Raw genomic sequence first — 20,832 nt, 5'->3', positions numbered from 1 at the left:
ATGTGTAGTGACTGAATGATAGCAGTTGTGACATTTCCAGTTGTATGTTAAATTAACAAGATGTGACTTTTAAAATCAATTCTATCTAATTGTCATGAAGCGTATATAAGCAATTGAGTTATGAGAGGAGGGGCTCACTGTTGTTCCGACTTCCACAATATAAGATCTGTGTTGCACTATCAAATAAAAAGTTTCTTGGTTTATCCTGAGCCTGTTTCACATTACACATGTAAACTTAAAATGTGAATCCTGTTCTCGGCAAGATCTCCAGAACATCGAACAGATCTCAGGCTAAGTATTAGTCACTACTAAGTTACACCACCCACGTAAGACTTGTTTTATTTCATTGAGCACATTAGGTTGCAATGTGAATGAAATATATATAAGAACGGAAATTCAGCAGGGTGATGAAACATAGCAAGGTGGCTGCCCCCTATCTGCTATTATTCTTCACCTCTTAAATTACAAGAATTTTTCCTTACCTTTCATTTAGAATCAGTTATACACATCACATTCGAGCATTTTGTACCCAAACCTGCCAAAACATTTTTCATGACACTTTTGGACGAATTCATTATTTCTATGATGATTTAACATTCATTGATTACAATGGGTATATCTAGTCTTTCTGAAAATCATGTTAATCAAAAGCAATGAATAATTTAAAATCTTATTATAGCATGTAACAATAAATTTCGATTAAGCTACTCAGAGATTTTGGATGTACTGACACACTTCACCAGAAAGATAAGACTCATGACTTTACTGTAATATGTTTGTTTTCTTAAAAATGACTGACTTAAAAGACCATTGCAATTAAATTTTGAATATACTCCAAATTACTTATGCCTGTTGGATTCCTAAGTTTGACACTGTACTTTTGGACCAAATTGCACCCATAATTAATTAACCCATAATTAATTAACCCATTAATTAAGGATCTGCAAAATTATAATAATTTTCACATAGGTTCTGTACTCATAAATAGGTAATCTAAGGCACAGAAATACAAAACAGCCCTGTGATCTTTTGTAGTTTATTAACTCCTATACGAGGTGCGACAATAAAGGAATGAGACTGATGCGGGGGAAAAAAAAGTTGCTTACCGTTTTAGTCAAGTTTAGTGTTGTCTCCTTCAAAGTAGTTCCCTTCTGATTGCACACTTTTTCCAGCGCTTCTACCATTGATGGTAACATTTCTGGAACTCACCTTCTGTAATATCCTCCAAGACCCCTGTCACAGATTTTTGGACATCTTGTGTTGTTTGAAAATGGTGTCCCTTGACCACCGTTTTGACTCTTGGAACTAGAAAAAAGTCGCACAGAATGATATCTGGTGAATAAGGTGGCTGTGGTAGTGCTGAAATTTGTTTTGAGGTTAAAAATTGCTGTGCTGACAGGGCAGTATTGGATGGCGGATTATCGTAATGCAGAATCCAATTATCAGCAATGTTGGCATGGACACGAAGAACTCTTTCACAAAGTCTTCCTAAAATTTCTTTGTATTAATATTGGTTAACAGTTTGTGCAGGAGGCACTCTTTATGAACAATTCCCTTGGAATCAAAGACGCACACAGGCATGTAGTTCACTTTTGACTTTGACATGCGAGCTTTTTTTTGGTTTCGGTGATCCTTTTGAGCACCATTGCAAACTTGGGCGTTTTGTCTCTGGATCATACTGGAAAAAACCAACCTTCATCACCAGTAATAACGCGGCTCAACAATTCTGGATTGATTTCCATTTGCTCTAACAGATTGGCTGCCACATTTTTCCGTGCTTCTCGCTGTTGTGGTGTGAGATTTTTGGGGACCATTTTTTGCACAAATCTTTCTCAAACAAAGATCTTCAATTATTATTAGATGAACCATTTCTCGACTGATTGCAGAAGAACTGAACATCATTTTCACGGATAATCTTCTATCAGATTGTACGAGCTCATGCACCCCGGCCAAGATGACATCCGTCCGTGAGGTTGATGGTCGTCGACTATGGTCTTCATCTTCAACATTCATTCTGCCTTCACTACACATTTTATGCCAAAGAAAAACTTGAACTCTTGACATAACCACCTCTCCAAAAGCCTTCTGAAGCTTACCGTAAGTTGTCGTCGGCCGTGTTTTCACCCAATTTAACGCAAAAATTCATCGTATACCGTTGCGCAATATTATGCGGTTCCATTTCCATGACTAGAGACACAAATACATGTTAACTTATTACAGCACAACTCACAACTGAGCAGTTGCATTGATGTACTGCTTGGACTAGAAGCAGCTTATAGACAAAGGTCAAAGATTGTGCCGACGCAAGCCTGAAGGGTTGCTACATCTTGCAAAGAAAATCAATCTCATTACTTTATTGTCGCACCTCGTATATTATGTAAACCACATCACTGCTGAAACATAACTCACCCAGAATTAGTAAATTCTAACCTACCAGCTTTACTAACAAATATGTTGTTTCCAAAAGCCAACAATATTAATACGCAAATCTTTATATAAGTCATCTGCCCCCAAAATTCTACAGTCCCGGAACAAGCTAGCACACAAGGAACAACTATGTAATTAGTCTGCAGCCATCATTGATATGAGCAATATCTTCAGAATTGCACTAATTTTCATTCCACTTGCATCTTTGTATCAATATCATGGACATTTGTGCATTGTTGTCATGTATCTGGAAACTTAAGAGTTAACAGGCTGTGTAAGCTACAACTATTGTGGTGATATTCTTTTGTCAGACTTTGATATGTGAAGTGCACTGTAATTACCTTGTTACTATCTTACTGCTTAGTGGGGTCTATCTGTGATAAACGTTTATGTGAGATGTGAGACTAGTCATCATGTTTATATTAGTGGCAATAAACATAAAAAACATTCAACTCTATTTAAAGCTGTGAGGGGTATGTTATTGAAGGATACACCATAAAACCAGCTTTCAGCAATACGATGATCTTCCACCAATGATACACCTACAGCAAACTAGAAATTGCAGGTAGCCAACCTTCACATGGCATTATCACATACTGATATATTCAAAACATAATGCAAAGGTAAACCATAGAATAATTGTGACCTTTCAGGCTTTTCCGACAGATTTGTTGCAGATATACTACTCAGGTTGGCCACTGGACAACAGCATGGATTTCCTACAATATTTCATTGCTACAGCTGTTCAACGTCTTCAATTGGTGGTAATTGGTGTTGTTACTGCTGCACGACAAGACTGATAACAGGACAGGAGCAGGAAATATTCACAGTTGGATGAAAATGGCACTCTTAGTCTCATGCAGGGAGCTGAAGTTACATCTGCCATGAGTGCGCAGTGGGCAATGACTGTGCTGTCAGACGCTGAACTAAATCTCTGAAATGTGCTGTGTCAGGTCATGAACTGGAAGTTCACTTCCCACTGCAATGACCTCCTTGCTGTATTTTGGCAGCATGTCTTCAACAATAGAAAGAATCCTCAAGAGACATGAAATCCTATGTAAGATGCCAATCCAGGAAACCTTATATAGGGCAGACATGTTGAACGTCCAAGAACGTTGTGTCGAACACTGCTGTCATATACACCTGAGCCAACCTGATAAATCAGTACTAGCAGAGTACTGCCTGAACACACAGCATTGCACATTTTACGAAAAGACTGAAGTTTTATCCTCAGCGTCATTACTCTGGGTCTGTGTTTTCAAGGAGGATATACATATCTGTATAGTGAATAATCTTATCAACGGGGATGCAGTCTTCAATTAAGCATCAACTGGCACCAAAGTGAAACAGAGAAACAAGAATGTCCAATTCAGGACTGGACACAGCACACTGTAGAAAATAAATTCAGCTTTTAACCACCGGATCATGCAGCAACACAGTCACTGCCCACTACACATGTGTGCAAGTCCTCTCTCTGGCACCCGGCAGGGGAACTAAGAGTACTGCTTTCATCCAACTGTGAGTGCCTCCATGCGCATGCATATTTCTTGCTTCTGCATTGATAAATTTTGACACCGCCATCATCAGTCCCATTCTGCAGCAGTAACAAGACTGACTACCACCACCTGAAGATATCTAAAAGTTGTATTTACAATATATTATGGAAACTGTAGAATATTATGCAGTGGCAAACTCAAGACATATATTTACAACAAAATAATTCTAGAAACTCATTTCGGTTTTGTACAGACAGGTTTGCCTAGTGATAACTATAAGAAACAGACACAGGGAAAAAAATGGGAATAAATTATTATTGTTTAAATATTCATGTAGTACACATTTCATCTGTTTATTTGCATTACAGCACAAATGGCACTACAGCTTACTGTACAATGCACACTGTAGTATACACCATCTTGATGCTTCTTACATTGACTCAAACCTTGGGAATAATGGGTCACTGATAAAGTTTCATGTTTACACATTCCACTGTGAGTAGATGTATCCAAATATATACAGAAAAGAATCACAGCTTTTCATTTATCTAATGACAAAGACATAACATCAAAGGCAGCAGCACTTCCTCGATATCTCTCCAAAAGAAATGAACACACAAACTTTTGATTTTTTTAATATCAATGGAGATGGGTAAAATTTCATACTGTCTGCGAATAGTAAAACATATTACATATCTTTTTCACTTAGATGTCACTCAATGGCCACATGCTAAACCAAGCACACTGGATTAAATGACAGCTCTTAACTGTAAAAAATCCAATTCAAAATCTTACAGCTACCTGTACAAAATGTAAAGACAAAAACGAGATAAATTTAAATTATGAACAAACAGTTTTTACAGTTGTTGCTCTGATTTACATCAGTGCTCAAAGAAGCTTTAATGGTCTCTGGAAGTAATTGCATGACAGCCTTTCCTGTAAGGATACCAGTGACCACGGTATCTAAGCATCAGGTCCAAATTTCTTTCTCGGATTTCGTGGAACAAATCTTCAATATCTCTCTCATTTAGTCCAGTCCACATCTGGAGTTCACCTAGGAACCTGAGTTCTGGGCAGGAGTTTATCATCAACTGAACAGCATTGACAGTGAAGCTACACTCTGAATTCATGAGAAACACACGCAATTTTTCTGGGACAGAATTATCTGCTAATGCCTGTGCAATTACCATGTCGTCAAACACATCTGGTGTATCCCCAACAGCATCTTCTTCTAATGTCAGCTTTGATGAATAATAAAACATAAAAGTATCATATTATTTACACAATCAATAACTTAGTTTTAATAAAAGGAGGAAGTATTTACTTAATATCAAAAAACTACATTAAAACAACTTCTATGTAATATGTTCTGAATTACATAATTAAGCAAGTGAAATGCAAATACCTTGAAGAATAAAGAAGATGGTGTGAGGACTAAACTGAATGTTGATATAGACATTCTATGTGAAAAAAATTATGCCAAACTTTTGAGACTAAATTGTCCTTTTTGTTAAATTACAAAGTACAAGTGTGTATGTGTGGTGAACTCAGCAAATGATAATTCTCAAAAACCACAGGATACAGGCATATCTGACAAATGCCAGTGCACCAGATTTTGATAAGAGACATACCATTTAACAGGTCTAGAAAACAGTAAGAATGATGAGCAAATTAAAAGTAAGGTCATACGAAACTGCAAAATAAAAGCATGTTTTTAAAAAAAAGTGCTTTTAATGTCTGAAGGCAGAGATGTAAATTGAAGCCACCATTAAGAAATTTGAACTGTTACTAAACAATTGGCCTTAAGAATACTCCTTAAATCCTCGTGACCTGCAATCTTTCAAACAATGAAGGAAGTTAATGTTCTGCTGAAACTACGGAAAGACCCCTGACTATAGGCATCTGTCTCAGTTTTGACAATTTTTAGGATCCTTTTAAGAGCGAGATGCAACATTCTCAACTTACAGCAGGCATTCAGAAATGGTAACTGCTGTATGCTACTGTTTTCCAACTTGCTTATTTTTGATGGAAATGACTAAAATATTTAAGAATGAGTGGGGAAGAAGATAATGCACGACAATTTCCAAGGTAAGCAAATAAGAGGAAACTATATGCTTTAGAAATAAATACAGTATGAGTCAAAAAGGACTTTACAAATTTGGAAGGATATCGAAATTTATTGAGATAACTTACAGAATCAATAGATGCATCATTTTGTAGCAGACAACCCCAAGTTCGATTCATGTAATGCATCAGTACCCAATTCCACCACCAAGAGTGCCAGCATAGAGCATAGTTAAAATGGTACTTTCACTGGTGCAGAGTGTCCTCACAGTGTGTTTTGTATTGGATATGCTTGAAAACTTTTTAATTTTACAGATCGATGAAGAGGACTGAGATGGGATGGTTTATTACCAGCAAGATGGTGCACCACCTCATTTCCTCACAGAAATTCGAAGTTTCTTCTACAACCACTTCCCAGTTCGTGGATTGGCCATGAAGGGCCAATCACATGGCCACGTCGCTCCCCGGATGTGACATCACTGGATTTATTTCTCTGGGGTGCCATTAAAGACTGTGTGTATGTTCCTCCCCTACCAACAATTTAGTCAACCTGAAAAAATTGAAACTATGTTGCCTTTGCACGAGTTATGCCCGATTTGCTGCAAAGAGTGTGGGAAGAAATTTATTATTGGTGGAATGTTTGTTGCATCACAAATGGTAGTCACATTGAACCAAAATGACGCTTGGTGCTTTTATGTGAAACTTGAGATTGTTTGCTGCAAAATAGCACATCTACCAATTCTGTAAGTTATCTCAATAAATTCCTATATCATTCCAAATTTGTAATGTCCTTTTTGACTCGCCCTGTACAGAAAGTCACAAGAGCTTATGTCCTCAAGTTTCCATGTAACAAATCTTAACGTATAACTGAACATAGCCAGCTCCTAAAAATTATAGTAATGCAAAGAAACCAGAAATTACCATAGTATAACACAGTTGCATTAAAATCTACATCAGTGTACGTCCATGAACAAAAGAGCAGGCACTTCTAGCATAAATATTCACCAATAATTTCACAGATACTCTAAAATCAAAGAAAGCTTATCCAAATGAATGAAATTAAAATTCCTTGTGAAAGTGAGGCAGAAAATGTAATGTAAATGAACATTCAGACACTAATTATCAGAGAACGGCATTTTTCAAACAAATATGACTGTCAGATACAGTACATATGAAGACAAAATGTAGACATTATAAATGTGTTTTACGTAACGATGCACCATCTGCAAACTGCCTTACAGTGTGCAACAAACGGTGAAACATAGCAAGTTGAAAGCTACTCAATCTCTCATGTTTTCTACTCGCATGAGTAACCAAGGTTTTTTTCATTTTATATCTAATTCAGATGCATAGTAAAATGTAATACCTATAAGAAAATTTCAAATTGTTATTTAAGCAAAATGTAATTTAAATTTATAGTTCAATTATCTATATTTATTTTGCTGATCATAGCAATGCAACTAGTTTTACTAGATGCCTGTTCAATGAAAAGTTATTCTAACTACAGTTACAACAATGCCATCTAATAGGAAAACATTTTGAACTAATGAGCAGGATGAGAAATATTCACATCATTCAGTCGGAAGCAGACATTCTCTTTCCAAGAATGTATTTTAAATTGTTTGAAACTAATTAGCTTCTCAATAATTGGAACTGAAACTGAAAGTTCAGACACTCATAATTTTGACTTATTAGAATCATAAAAGATTGATTTCAAGAAGGATGCTGTACTCTTGAAGTTGGGGATTTCAGACTATCGAAGCATAACAATGTTCCATACACTCCTACTGTATGATCTACCAACCTTAAACATTTTTCATAAACCAGGTAATAGTAAAGTCTTATAGCCCATACAAAATACCAAAAATCTATCCTAGCTGATTTTCAAAACATGTAGTAATTTCAGAAATCACATAACATTCTCACACCTATCTTTAGAAATAGCCGTCCCTCCTCCAAAGTAGTCAGTTTGTGACCTGCAAGCAACTGGGCAATGTCCCTATGTCAGATCATGTTAGAACAAGCAACATCTATGTGTCAGTCTAGTCTGTGACCAGTTGGCATTCGGATAACATAAGTATGTCTGTTATAGTTAAAGTCCTGTGGTTACCAAACACACAAGATTTCATGCGAAAATCTGTGCTCTGACATCATATGTGTAATATCTAGGTTTCATACCTGTAACCTCAAAGAGTTATTGTTCGAGCGCTATTATTTATTGGACAGTGTCATTAACTTCTGTGACTGTACAGCTATTGTATACTGCACACTGTTAATTGCATATTTCAGTCACTGTATATTATGCTACAGTGAAACTTAACAAATATTGTGACTGAGTAACAGTTGAATTAGTTCTTGTCCAGATAAGATTACAGAGGAAGAGATATGTGACACTTTACCTGCATAAACAATCTGTAAAACTGGAACACGTCACCAACAGCACTATAGTGCAAATGAAACGGGAGGAGCCAATTTTAAATTAAGCTATTGTGTGGTCTACATTGTTTGGCACTATCCTTTACCAAATCAGTTTCCAGCATATTATTTCACAATATCAGAACATAATAAATAATGATACAAACAATTTGTTATTAAATAGGAACCTTGAGCTCACATAAATATTTTGAACGAATGACATTCCAATATGTCACAGATATGCCCGCTTGAGGTGCTGGTGCATAGGTGTATGGTTTAGGCGCATCATGTACGAGGGCAGTTCAATAAGTAATGCAACACATTTTTTTTTCTGAAACAGGGGTTGTTTTATTCAGCATTGAAATACACCAGGTTATTCCCCAATCTTTTAGCTACACAATACTATTTTTCAACGTAATCTCCATTCAATGCTACGGCCTTACGCCACCTTGAAATGAGGGCCTGTATGCCTGCACGGTACCATTCCACTGGTCGATGTCGGAGCCAACGTCGTACTGCATCAATAACTTGGTCATCATCCGCGTAGTGCCTCCCACGGATTGCATCCTTCATTGGGCCAAACATATGGAAATCCGACGGTGCGAGATCGGGGCTGTAGGGTGCATGAGGAAGAACAGTCCACTGAAGTTTTGTGAGCTCCTCTCGGGTGCGAAGACTTGTGTGAGGTCTTGTGTTGTCATGAAGAAGGAGAAGTTCGTTCAGATTTTTGTGCCTACGAACACACTGAAGTCGTTTCTTCAATTTCTGAAGAGTAGCACAATACACTTCAGAGTTGATCGTTTGACCATGGGGAAGGACATCGAACAGAATAAGCCCTTCAGCGTCCCAGAAGACTGTAACCGTGACTTTACCGGCTGAGGGTATGGCTTTAAACTTTTTCTTGGTAGGAGAGTGGGTGTGGCGCCACTCCATTGATTGCCGTTTTGTTTCAGGTTCGAAGTGATGAACCCATGTTTCATCGCCTGTAACAATCTTTGACAAGAAATTGTCACCCTCAGCCACATGACGAGCAAGCAATTCCACACAGATGGTTCTCCTTTGCTCTTTATGGTGTTCGGTTAGACAACGAGGGACCCAGCGGGAACAAACCTTTGAATATCCCAACTGGTGAACAATTGTGACAGCACTACCAACAGAGATGTCAAGTTGAGCACTGAGTTGTTTGATGGTGATCCGTCGATCATCTCGAACGAGTGTGTTCGCACGCTCCGCCATTGCAGGAGTCACAGCTGTGCACGGCCGGCCCGCACGCGGGAGATCAGACAGTCTTGCTTGACCTTGCGGCGATGATGACACACGCTTTGCCCAACGACTCACCGTGCTTTTGTCCACTGCCAGATCACCGTAGACATTCTGCAAGCGCATATGAATATTTGAGATGCCCTGGTTTTCCGCCAAAAGAAACTCGATCACTGCCTGTTGTTTGCAACGCACATCCGTTACAGACGCCATTTTAACAGCTCTGTACAGCGCTGCCACCTGTCGGAAGTCAATGAAACTATACGAGACGAAGCAGGAATGTTTGAAAATATTCCACAAGAAATTTCCGGTTTTTTCAACCAAAATTGGCTGAGAAAAAAAATGTGTTGCATTACTTATTGAACTGCCCTCATAATAGGGGCTTTAATGATAAGTATGACACTACTTTAATCTCACATGATATATGATGAGAGATATATAAATTGGTAAATGCCATATAACTGGTGTCAGTTATTAGTTAAACAATGAAAAGCGCAAGGTTTTTCTTGTAACTGCAAGAGTAGTTATTTTCTGACCTGTCTATTCTCTCTCTCTCTCTCTCTCTCTCTCTCTCTCTCTCTCTCTCTCTCACCTATCTACCATATATAATGCCCTTAGCTTTCTGCTCATATGATGATTTGTCAGTAATCTCATCTAGTATATTATCCTATCTTCCACCTTTCAGAGAACAATTTATTTGAAAACTGTGCAGTTCCAAACAATCAGTCTTTCCTTCTCATCCTTTGCGGAAAGTCTCCTCTGATCTGTAGCGCTGAGCAAGTCTTCCGTAACTCTCCACATTTCCTAAATCTCATCAGTCTTATCCTTTCATCCCTCCTACTTCACCTTCAAACTTTCTGCCAGAAGAAGGCACTAGCTCTAGGAGCTTGCCCATTTCGATAATTTTCAAACGTATTTTCTCCTGCTACCACTGGGTGAGCATAGTTTTTTATCTATCCAATTACAAATATTTATTAATATATATTACCTCAAGTGCTGTCAAATTTTTGGCGTGAACAAGCAATGATCTCAGTGTAGCTGTTGATCCAATGCGAACGCGGCACGTTTTCAATTCGGGAAGCATACTGCCAAAGCGCCCAAACCAGTCACCTTCTAACTTTGCTCCTAATTCTTCCAAAGCTGGACAATTTTCAGCAAGCATAACAAGACTAATTGGATGATTCTGGAAAAGAAAATAGACATATGCGCTATAAATTGCAGATCTTGAAAACTAATCAAACAGTATACTGAAGTGTATTATTTTATTTCTTTTACACGGAAGATACATGAAATAAAAACTTGAACACTTAAACATAACTGCCATGCCTTCATAAATTTAAATTGCCACAACACCAGAAATTTATGCCAGATCTAGAAAAACAGTGGGACCTGTAAACAATACCTGATCATACTCATTCATTTAGTGTGGTGCAGAAAAGAGTGAGGTCTTCAGGAACAAAAAACTTTGATCATTCACCCAGTGAATGAAGAATTTAATGGATAATAAAATTAAAACCTTGCTCAGCATTTTAAACACGAGGAAGGTCACTACTTGCTGGGTTCTGTGACAGCTCACATCCATTCAAAGAACTCACCACATGTAGCAGTTGTGTCTGGCACCTCCAGATGACTTTTAGACGTCTGATCACCACTGACTTGCTATGATCATGAGACAATTGAGCAGAGCAGGCAATGGAATCATGTGGCTCTACCACTGCTGAAAAATGAGAAAATCCAACTGCTTTGGGGCAAGGTGCTGGCAGATTATGCTCAAAAGGGGTAATATGTCATGAAACCATACTAGAGCTTCATTACTAAAATGTTGTGGTAGTCTAAATAAACAATATGTTAAATAAGCGGTTGTGAATTTAATGGAAGAAATTAGCAGGGAGAGAACTGGACTGGTCAGTATTTAACATCAGGTGGTCAACTCCTATAGACAACAACAAACATTATGAGAGGCTGCCAAGACGAAATGTGGGAATCTGTCTAAGGGAATATTTTTTCTCCACATACCGCTTCAGCATCTTCTACACATGACACAGTCACAGCTGCAACTTCTTTGGGCTATAAAATTATATCTCATCCACTTGTGTTTTGCAAATGTGGCAGGTAGTGACTTCGTCCTCTTTTCTCGGATGAAGAAACCATTGAGTGGCAAGCATTTCCAGAATGAGGCCAAGGTGATTTTTGAGGTGTAACATTTCCTGAACAACCAAAATGCACATTTCTACTTCCGAGATATCATCACATAAATCCACCATTTGGACAAATGTCTTGCATTAATGGATGAATATATAGAGAAGGATTTACACTGGCAGCTTGTTCTTTTCAAGGTGATAACAGACTTCTACATGTGAACCAAGGGCGGCCATACGACAGTTTGGAGAGGGGAGGCTTGATGTGGCAGTATGGAATATTTTTAATGTTTTAGAAGAAGAATGGCGACATGTAAGTAGCCATAAAGAAGTTCCAGTTCCAACCCTGTTAAAAACCTGTATAATAACGACTTTTAATTTTTTAAAAAAAGAAACGCCTGCCTACACTATATATTTCTTCTTTCCCTAGAGCGAGGGTGGGGGGGGGGGGGTCCTGGTCCTCCACCTTTACCCCTCTGTATGGACACCCTTGATGTGAACTAAAATACTTTGTTACTTTAGGTGAATGCAGGCACTTTTAACTACTAGTTTCACAAATTTATGTCATCTGATAATAACCTTCATTACTAAAATGTGGTGGTAGTCTAAATAAACAATATGTTAAATAAGCGGTTGTGAATTTAATGGAAGAAATTAGCAGGGAGACAACTAGACTGGTCAGTATTTAACATCAGGTGGTCAACTCCTATAGACAACAACAAACATTTATGAAAAACAATACTTATCTTTAGGAAATGCAAGTTCCTTCAGGGAAAAAAAAAAAAAAAAAAAAAAACAGAAATACCTAGAGAAATGGAGGTCATTCAGAATGCAAGCAATGAGGAACCCACTTTAAGTGAGAAGAAAATGTGGCAAAGGTGGAGGAGGCTTCAGAGACACTACTGTGTCAGATTCAATTCACAGTTGAAAGATGGGTTGATAGGAGAGATTTGAAAGGGAGGGATTGACAGAGTAAGGAGTAGAGAGGGGTACAGAGGAAAAGAAAACAGCAAGGGTGGGGGTATAACCAACAGGGTAAGTAGGCAAATGTTTGGTAGGTGGGCCAAGGAAGTTCTTTGCTGGATTCCATGAGATAAGAAAAGTACAAGAAAATGGACTGACAAAAGGTGGACCAATGACATTAGAAGACATGCAAGAGGAACACAGATGTAGAGGTTAAGATACACTATGTGGGAAAAGTCTATAGGAGGCCCTTATACAGAAGTGTGTGTCAGATGGGTGATGTCAGGAATATAGAGTAAAAGGAAATCTAGGAGAGAAAGGTAAATGAAAACTCTGACAGTGATGTATGCAGGGCTACCCCCTGCACAGTTTAACCACTAAACTTCAGTCTATGCTTAGCATGCTAGGTATGGCCCCTGTCTCATCTATGAGGTTGTTAGTAAATAGACGAGGGAAGACATGGTATAAACTCAAGCCACCAGCAGCTGCCACAGCGTCCAGGGCACCAGCTTCACCACTACGTGGCGTGCGAGTCTCGGCACACAGTGCCACGATTGGTGGACACTATTTTATGTCTGTGCGGTGACACACTCAGGTGGTACCATAATGTATCTTTCTGCAGGTAGCTACATAGGTCCGCACACTGCCCAGAGGAGACCAGACACATTCCAGACTCCGACAGATCAAGAACTGCTTCAAGTCCCACAAGAGGCCATGCCTGCTGCCACTCCCACCACATTGTTTTGTCGTCTTTGCAATAAGCCACATCCGCTGCTGTGACTTGTGCAACCGCTCACGAGGCACTGCTTCACCATGGTTACCAGAGGCTGCCCGCAGGCCGTTCAGCTGGTAGGACCATGCCAAACTCACTTCCCTGTTCCTTAAGATCTTCTCCAGGATAGACAGTTTTCAGTTGTCAAGTTGTGAAAATATTCTCTCCCAGAAGTGTACTTTGTTTAGTTACTGTAATAAACAGTTGTGTTGTAAAAGTATGTTTCATACTCCACAAGAGATTGTAGAATATTGGTGATGAGTGTTTCTCATCCATGTTTTTGTGCTTTCACATCTACAGGACTGTGGATGTTTTCTACTCTCCTCATCTGCCACAGAATGTTGGTGATGAGGTAAAAGGCTTAGTGGTTTGTTCTTCCAGTATATTTTAGTGTATCTTGTTGTGTATTAGTTCAGTTTACTGGAAAAGGCATTTCGCTTCTCAAGTCTAAGTGGTTTTGAACCCAGTGATTTTTGCTTGTGCACTAGTTTGTTCTGTTAGGGCAACATCTCCTGCTTCTTGTACGGTTATAGTCTGTAGACAGTGGTACTCATTGTTTTCTGCTGTTATTACAAAAGGACAATTTTTTCAGCCTAGGCACATTCGTGAATCAAGTTTCTTAGTCGACATCATCTTTTCTGGATAGTTTTCACGCAGTCCTTTCATGTGTTGTACGAGTGAAAATTCTCTTAATTGATGCTGTTGGCCTGAGTTGTTTTCAGCACTTCAAGGTTCAAGTTTCAGATCACTAACAGCGTATTTTAAAAGATTGAGTGTCATTTTTGTCTTATCGTGTCTGTCCCATCGTCTGAGCTGTCTTTGTGTCGAGTCATTCAGTTATGGCAGCAGCAAATTCAGAAACTGCTGCTGTGTGTCACTCAGCTCACTCACATTTTTGTTACTGCAGCTGTGTCTCAGCATGTGACTCCCACATCTATGTCAACTTTTCACGTGTTTGCTGGTCAAATGGAAAACTGGAACATGTACCGTCAACAGTTGGAGTTGCACTTTCTGGCCTGCGGCATGAAAGGTACAAAACACAGTGCTCATTTTCTTGCCACTGTGGGTGCAGAAAACTAGTTTGTGTTGTCAACTTTTTCCCAGGTTCTTGTTGGAGGACAAAGACTATGATTTGTTAATGGAACAGTTGGATGAGTATTTCTGTGATATCAGTCGCACATCTGTAATTCACTCTAGCCCTCTCTCCTTGTCGGCATCGGTCCTTTTGGCACCAGCCCTGTCAGAGTCAGGCCCGTCAAAGCCGACCCTCCTATTGGCATCTCTTCTGTTGGGGCCAGCCCTGTTGGTGCTGGCCCTGTTAGCAATGGCTCCAGTATCTTTGCCCCACCTTCCTTCGACTACATTGGCCCTTTTGTCAGTCACAGTGTTGCCAGCCCTGTCCTGTCCCACCCTCCTGTGGTCACCACGCCTGTCTGCGATGATGTCAATCCAGTCTTCAGTCTGACTGCTGCTGGCCTTGTCAGTATGTTCATTGCCGGCCCTGCTGCAGCTTATCCTCTCACCCTCCCTAATGCAGCTGTAGCCATCCCTGGACCTGGTCCAGTCATTCCCAATGGCACTGCTGCAACTGCCTGCACATCTGCTCCAGTTGCTGTTACCGGTCCTGCCAACGATCTCACTTTCGCGGCTGGTGCCACCAATCCTGGTGTGTGCTCTTCTGGGCCCTCGGTTGGGCCTTGTCAGAAGTTTTACTCCAAACCCTGCCATTGCCTGGCCCTTCTCCATCACTGCCTGTGACAGAGGCCAGTTGCTATTCCCCTATGTGGCCACGGCATGCTTGTTTTGTTGGGATCAAATTTTGGGTCGCTTTGTGGCTTGTTTCCGTATATTCATGGGCTTGTTGCTAAGCTATTATGCAATGTTTGTCTTTTTCTGTTCTTGTCACAAGTCCTACACCTTATGTTCAGCAGTCTTGTTAACTGTATCTTTAATTCTTGTTCACATGTTCATGTCATGTCTGGAGTTCTTTTTCTTTATAATGTTTTGGTTCTGTTCAATGCTTGTGGACAGCAAGGTTGTGTTAAAATCATTAGCCACATATTGGTCATTTCTCTGGCACTTTTCAAGACTGGCTGACTGTAGTGTTTTGTTACAGTCGTTCCGACAGTCAGCACTCCCTAGTGTGCAGTGCTTCTTTGAGTGGTTACACAATATCTTTTTAAAGGGAGAGGGATGTGGTGTATCCAGGGCTGCCCCACCACACTTCCACCTACTTTTAATGGATAGGAACGGCCCCTGCCTCACCTTTAAGATTGTTTGTAAATAGACGAGGCAAGACTGTGTGTATGCCACTAAATGGCATGTGAGTCACAGCACACAGTGCTGCAATTGGTGTGCACTATTTTATGTCCGTGTGATACCGTGCCGTACCCTTCCACAGCTGGCTATGTGGGTCTACACCCAGAGGAGGCCAGACACATCCCAGACTCCGACAAATCAAGAACCACTGCAAGTCTCCGCAGCGGATCCTGCCTGCCGTGACTGCTGCCACTCCTGCCACCTCACTGTGCCATCTTTGCTGGACTTCCAACAGCCACTCACTAGGCACTGCTTTGTCACGGATACCAGTGGCTGCCTACGAGCTCCTTGTCTTGTAGGACCGTGCCGAACTCTCTTCCCTGCTTCTCAAGAGCAGTTATCAAGTTGTGAGGATATTCTCTCTCAGCAGTGCACTTTGTTTCATCACTCCTCAGCAGATTAGAGAACGCTAACACACTTTCACGACACAACTGTTCATTACAGTAACTAAACAAACACCTATGGAAGAAGGACGAGTCAACAAAGGTTGGGTCTGCGATGATACTGGGGAGAAATGATACATTAGAAAATGTGTTCTAATCTCAGGAGTTCAGGAAAAGTGGAACAGGGTGGAAGGGAAGAAATGGCCCTTATTTTGCAGCAAGCACTCAGGGTGGACGGCTCACACTGTGTCACTTTCATGGTGGCTATTACTATATTTATTCTATCATTTTACATTATGCTTACATACACCTAACCTAATCTAATTAGACTTAACAGGTCTGTCCTAATTTACATTGTAACTAATATAATCAGTGTTATGTTGGTTGCTGTTGCACCAACAACATGTCAAAATATGTATTATATTCATCTTCAAAACTTTTTTATAGCTTTTATATAAATTGTTAATCAATAATATAACCAAAATATGATAAACACACATAAGGAATATGACCTGAAGAAAATATTTACTACCTCTGCGAAATAAAATATTACGCGTAAGCAACCAAATTAACTCCTTATACAGAAAATGAAAAAAATATACCTGATCTACTAGCACCAGTTTTTTAAGTGTGCTGCCTGCCTGCACAAGATATTCTTCCAAAGAATAAGAAAAGTCCACAAAGTCAAAATCGACTGTGAGTGATGTCAGATTTTTGAACGCTGTCAGGCTGCACAGCCAGGACCCCCTCGTATACAGGCTGCTGAGCTGAGGCACTGAGCGGCAGAGCAAGGCGGCCTTCTCTGGGGGCATGCTGGTGTCCCACAGGTCTGTCAGGGACAAGACGAGGGTTCGCTCCAATGCTAGGTTCACTATTGCGTCACCCACATTCCTGAAACGTAACCAACCAATTAAGTGAACTACATAGCTACATAAAAAATAACTTTGACACATTAGCTGGAAAACAATTCTGTCTCGTAATTTTACAGCTTTCTCAAGTGAATTTTTCTTCAAGATGTTATTATCTAAACACAACATTTTGCTGATGTGTATGTTGATTCTTCAATCACAGAAGAAATTCTTTGCAGAACTCGTAGGGTAATATTACTGACATTAGTTACTACTATAGAAATACATAAAACTGTTGCATCTCTGGATTTTATATGGACTACGTCATCCGTATGCAATGCCCACATGAACAACCAACTTCTCTCACCATCTTCAGTAGTCTCCTCTCATTATCTCTTTACTTTTTTTGTTGCTCTTGTCTTTCCCTTACACTTCACTTTATCATTTGTGAATTTATGTGGGTATTAGTTTACTGGTTTGCCCACAGCTGCTTCACACACTTCCCAGTCATCCTTCTAATACGCTTTCACCTACCACTTTCCTTTCTGTTCCTCTCTATTATAGTACTCTTCTCCTATTACAACAACCGAAAGAACCAACTTACCAAATCTCCATTTTTTCCCTCCTACTAAATTGCCAGAATCAGTTACTTATAACAATGGCTACCCAAGAGTTTCAAATCAAGCTCAATCTGAACTGTCCATTTGGAACCTTAAATCTGAAGAAATAATTGCCTGTATTCAATATATATGTTATCATTAGTTACTTCATCTGTAATTAAACAAATGATTTATTATGCAGGGTACAACAACTGACATACGAAATCTTCGCAAGAAATTTTAATAAAATAATTCTTGAAACACCTAGGATACCTTAATGCCTCTTTAAGTCCACCTGCTGATGATTTAAGTGTTGCCTATGACTTTCATCCCAACACACTATTTAAAACTTGGAACATGCATATAGTAACTGCAGCTATCAGCAACATTCAACACATTCACTTTATCACAGAAAAATACAGTTATCACTGTCACTCTGATCACCATCCTTCTCTGTCACTTTCTTCATGCAGAGTACCTCTGCCATGAATTTTTTTAAAGACAGTGTTATGGTTTCACCTCAGCTGTTGTTCCATTACCAAGTATTTATTGCATTTTGAATGACTGGCCAATTTTGGCCCCACGGGCCATTCTTGAATGCTATCTACAAAAGAACAGATCACAAATATAGATCATTTATGTTCGGCTTACTTTGCCTAAAAATTCGTACTTCCAGGTACCAACAACATGCTGAAACATATCTGACTATAAGCAATGGACACAGTAGTACCAGAAGTGAGAGCATACCTGTGCACATTTATACAAAATTACGCTTAAAATATGCTATATTTTGTACCATTTGTTATAAACTTTCTTTTTGGAAATAAAGGTTCAATTTGTTTCCCACATTTTTATTAATCTTTTTCTTAATGTCAGTTGTCATTTTCTGGGACGTCAAAGTGTTGGTACAGTCACACAAATTTTGTCCTGCATACTCTGGTATCAGATATACACATTTTAGTGTCTCTCTTCCAGTGGTAAAAGGGACCTCGGTCATATCACCTTCACTGTATATTTACCAAACACACTTGTTCCCTACAATCAAATCAGTTAACTGCTCAAATCCTGGTTCAGGGTCACTGCTGTTAAACCATTCATGGATATTTTCATCATCATGTTTTCAGAACCAAAAATTTGTATTCTCGATGAAAATATTCATTCTAATTATTAAAAGAATACTTCACACTTTTGTTTTCAAAATCGGCTGAACTATGAACAAATAATTCGCAAACTAGATAATCTGTAACAGGATAATGAGGAATTTACTGTAGTGCTCAATTTGTTTAGCAACTACACGAATGCAACTGACTATTTACAATTTCAATATATTCGATCTGCTCAATAGCTACGGGACTTGGTAGTATTATAGTTAATTAAGACTCACATAGATAAAAAAAAAATTAAAAACAACATATCCAGCATCCTAACCATCATACTGCCACTCTCGGCAACATTTAAACAGAGTCAATAGCAGGAAGTATCTAAAAAGTTAATTTGTCATCACTTACTATTTTTGATATACCAAGAATTAGATATCTGAGCAAGACTGTTGATACTGGATACACATTTACCTGTAATAAATAAAACCACCCAATGATTTGAGGTTTGGAATGAACAAGACAAGCATGATAACCCCAACTTCTGAAGTATTTGTATCCTGTATGCGAACTTCATGCAAAGTTCTGCAACACGTATTTAGCTCCGATGGCTGGATACGGAAGAAAACATCCACATACGTTTCATTCCCATCAGCGTAGCCATCAGATATGTCACTATATAGTTCTGGTTCCTGGAAACCATCACATACTGGTGTTACGTTACTACCTACAGAAATGAGAATGTGAGCATAAAAAACATTTCTGTTCATTTCATATACCTTAAAACACAGCTGCCTTATGCCACCATCATCGACGAGCCAGGAGGACGTAGCATCGAGATAATTGAGAGTTGGGCAGTTACGGCCCAGCAATCTGAGAATCTCATTGTCACACACTGACCTAAGTATGAGCGTATGCAAATTCTGAGCCAAACCATTGCGAAGTACTCGATGGAATGACTTATTTGCAGCAGAAACTGTTTCCAAGTCACCCCCCTGCCGAGGATCCAGGCGTACCTGGAATATAGAAGTCTCATTTTCTACATTCTATGCAAGACATGAGAGGGACAGTTTTCTGTGTTATGTCTTTAGTATTATTCATGATTATAACCTGAAACACTAAAATTTTTCTTCAATGATGTAAATAATTTAGAAATACAGATAACAATACACAAAATAGTAGAGGTGCTGAGTTGTCAACAAGTACACAAACAGGACTGAAAACTTTCCAGCATTCAAATGTGCATTCACCCAATCAAATCCACTCTTCTATGCATTGCATAAACTCATCAACATTGGGGCCTGTATGTCACGTTCCAATCCCACCACCTGCTACCTCTCTCTTCCGCATTCCTGTATCATGCACCTGCTTTCTCCCTCAGAGCTATCAGCCACTTTAATTCAACCCTCCATCTCACTCCCCGCCTCCCTACTCCTCTTCCCATGCCACCTGACACAAACCCTCAAGCCAGTGAAGCTGCATAAATGCATTCCTGACACTGGGTACCGTGTGTGTAAAAAGGAATAATGGTGTGTGTGTGTGTGTGTGTGTGTGGGGGGGGGGGGGGGGGGTGACCTTTAGCTTGAAAAGGAAGTGATTGAAGGCTAGCAAGTTTTCAGTCTCTCTCTTTTTTTTGTCAAGTACTGTGTGTCTACTATTTGGTGAATACTTACTTTTGCTCCTAAATTATTTACAGTCTACCACAACTTTCCATGACCATATTTTTATTTCAGTGATGAGCATCAGTACTAGGTACGTGATGACAAATTGCAATACCTTGTGTCAATAAAGATTTACATTTTAAATCAAAATTAAATAAGAAGAGCTCTGCAGTATGAATGTGAGCAGACTCAAGGAAATAGGAGAAATGCTATACAGTGATTGAACTATTTCCACTTTTAAACAGGAACTTGAAGAAGAGCCATCATTTTAAATATTAGTAAGTATAAGGAAACATGTCAGGTTCTCTTTGACAATGTTCTGATACAATAATCTTAATTACAATTTGCACAGCGATGCAATTTCTATGGCATATTTTGCGCTCTTGAGCC

At 39.3% G+C, this 20,832-nt stretch overlaps 1 protein-coding gene across 8 annotated transcripts in view; it reads right to left on the bottom strand.

Moving 5' to 3' along the window:
* Positions 1–4,251: 4,251 nt before the first annotated feature.
* The window catches only part of LOC126458246 (uncharacterized), an 80,804-nt gene continuing 64,223 nt past the window's right edge, over positions 4,252–20,832 (bottom strand). For all 8 annotated transcript variants that reach the window (XM_050095150.1, XM_050095147.1, XM_050095154.1 and 5 more), the window contains 5 exons: positions 19,561–19,797; positions 19,256–19,473; positions 16,840–17,128; positions 10,651–10,845; positions 4,252–5,164 (listed from right to left, as the gene is read on the bottom strand). In XM_050095150.1, coding sequence (XP_049951107.1) covers positions 4,823–5,164; positions 10,651–10,845; positions 16,840–17,128; positions 19,256–19,473; positions 19,561–19,797 — 1,281 coding nt within the window. In that variant the 3' untranslated portion in view covers positions 4,252–4,822. The remainder of the gene's footprint in view (positions 5,165–10,650; positions 10,846–16,839; positions 17,129–19,255; positions 19,474–19,560; positions 19,798–20,832) is intronic.

This window comes from Schistocerca serialis, chromosome 2 (genome assembly GCF_023864345.2).
Source record: "Schistocerca serialis cubense isolate TAMUIC-IGC-003099 chromosome 2, iqSchSeri2.2, whole genome shotgun sequence".
Classification (NCBI taxonomy): Eukaryota; Metazoa; Arthropoda; class Insecta; order Orthoptera; family Acrididae; genus Schistocerca; species Schistocerca serialis.
Note: the sequence above shows the minus strand (reverse complement) of the source record. Positions and strands in the feature narration are given on the sequence as shown.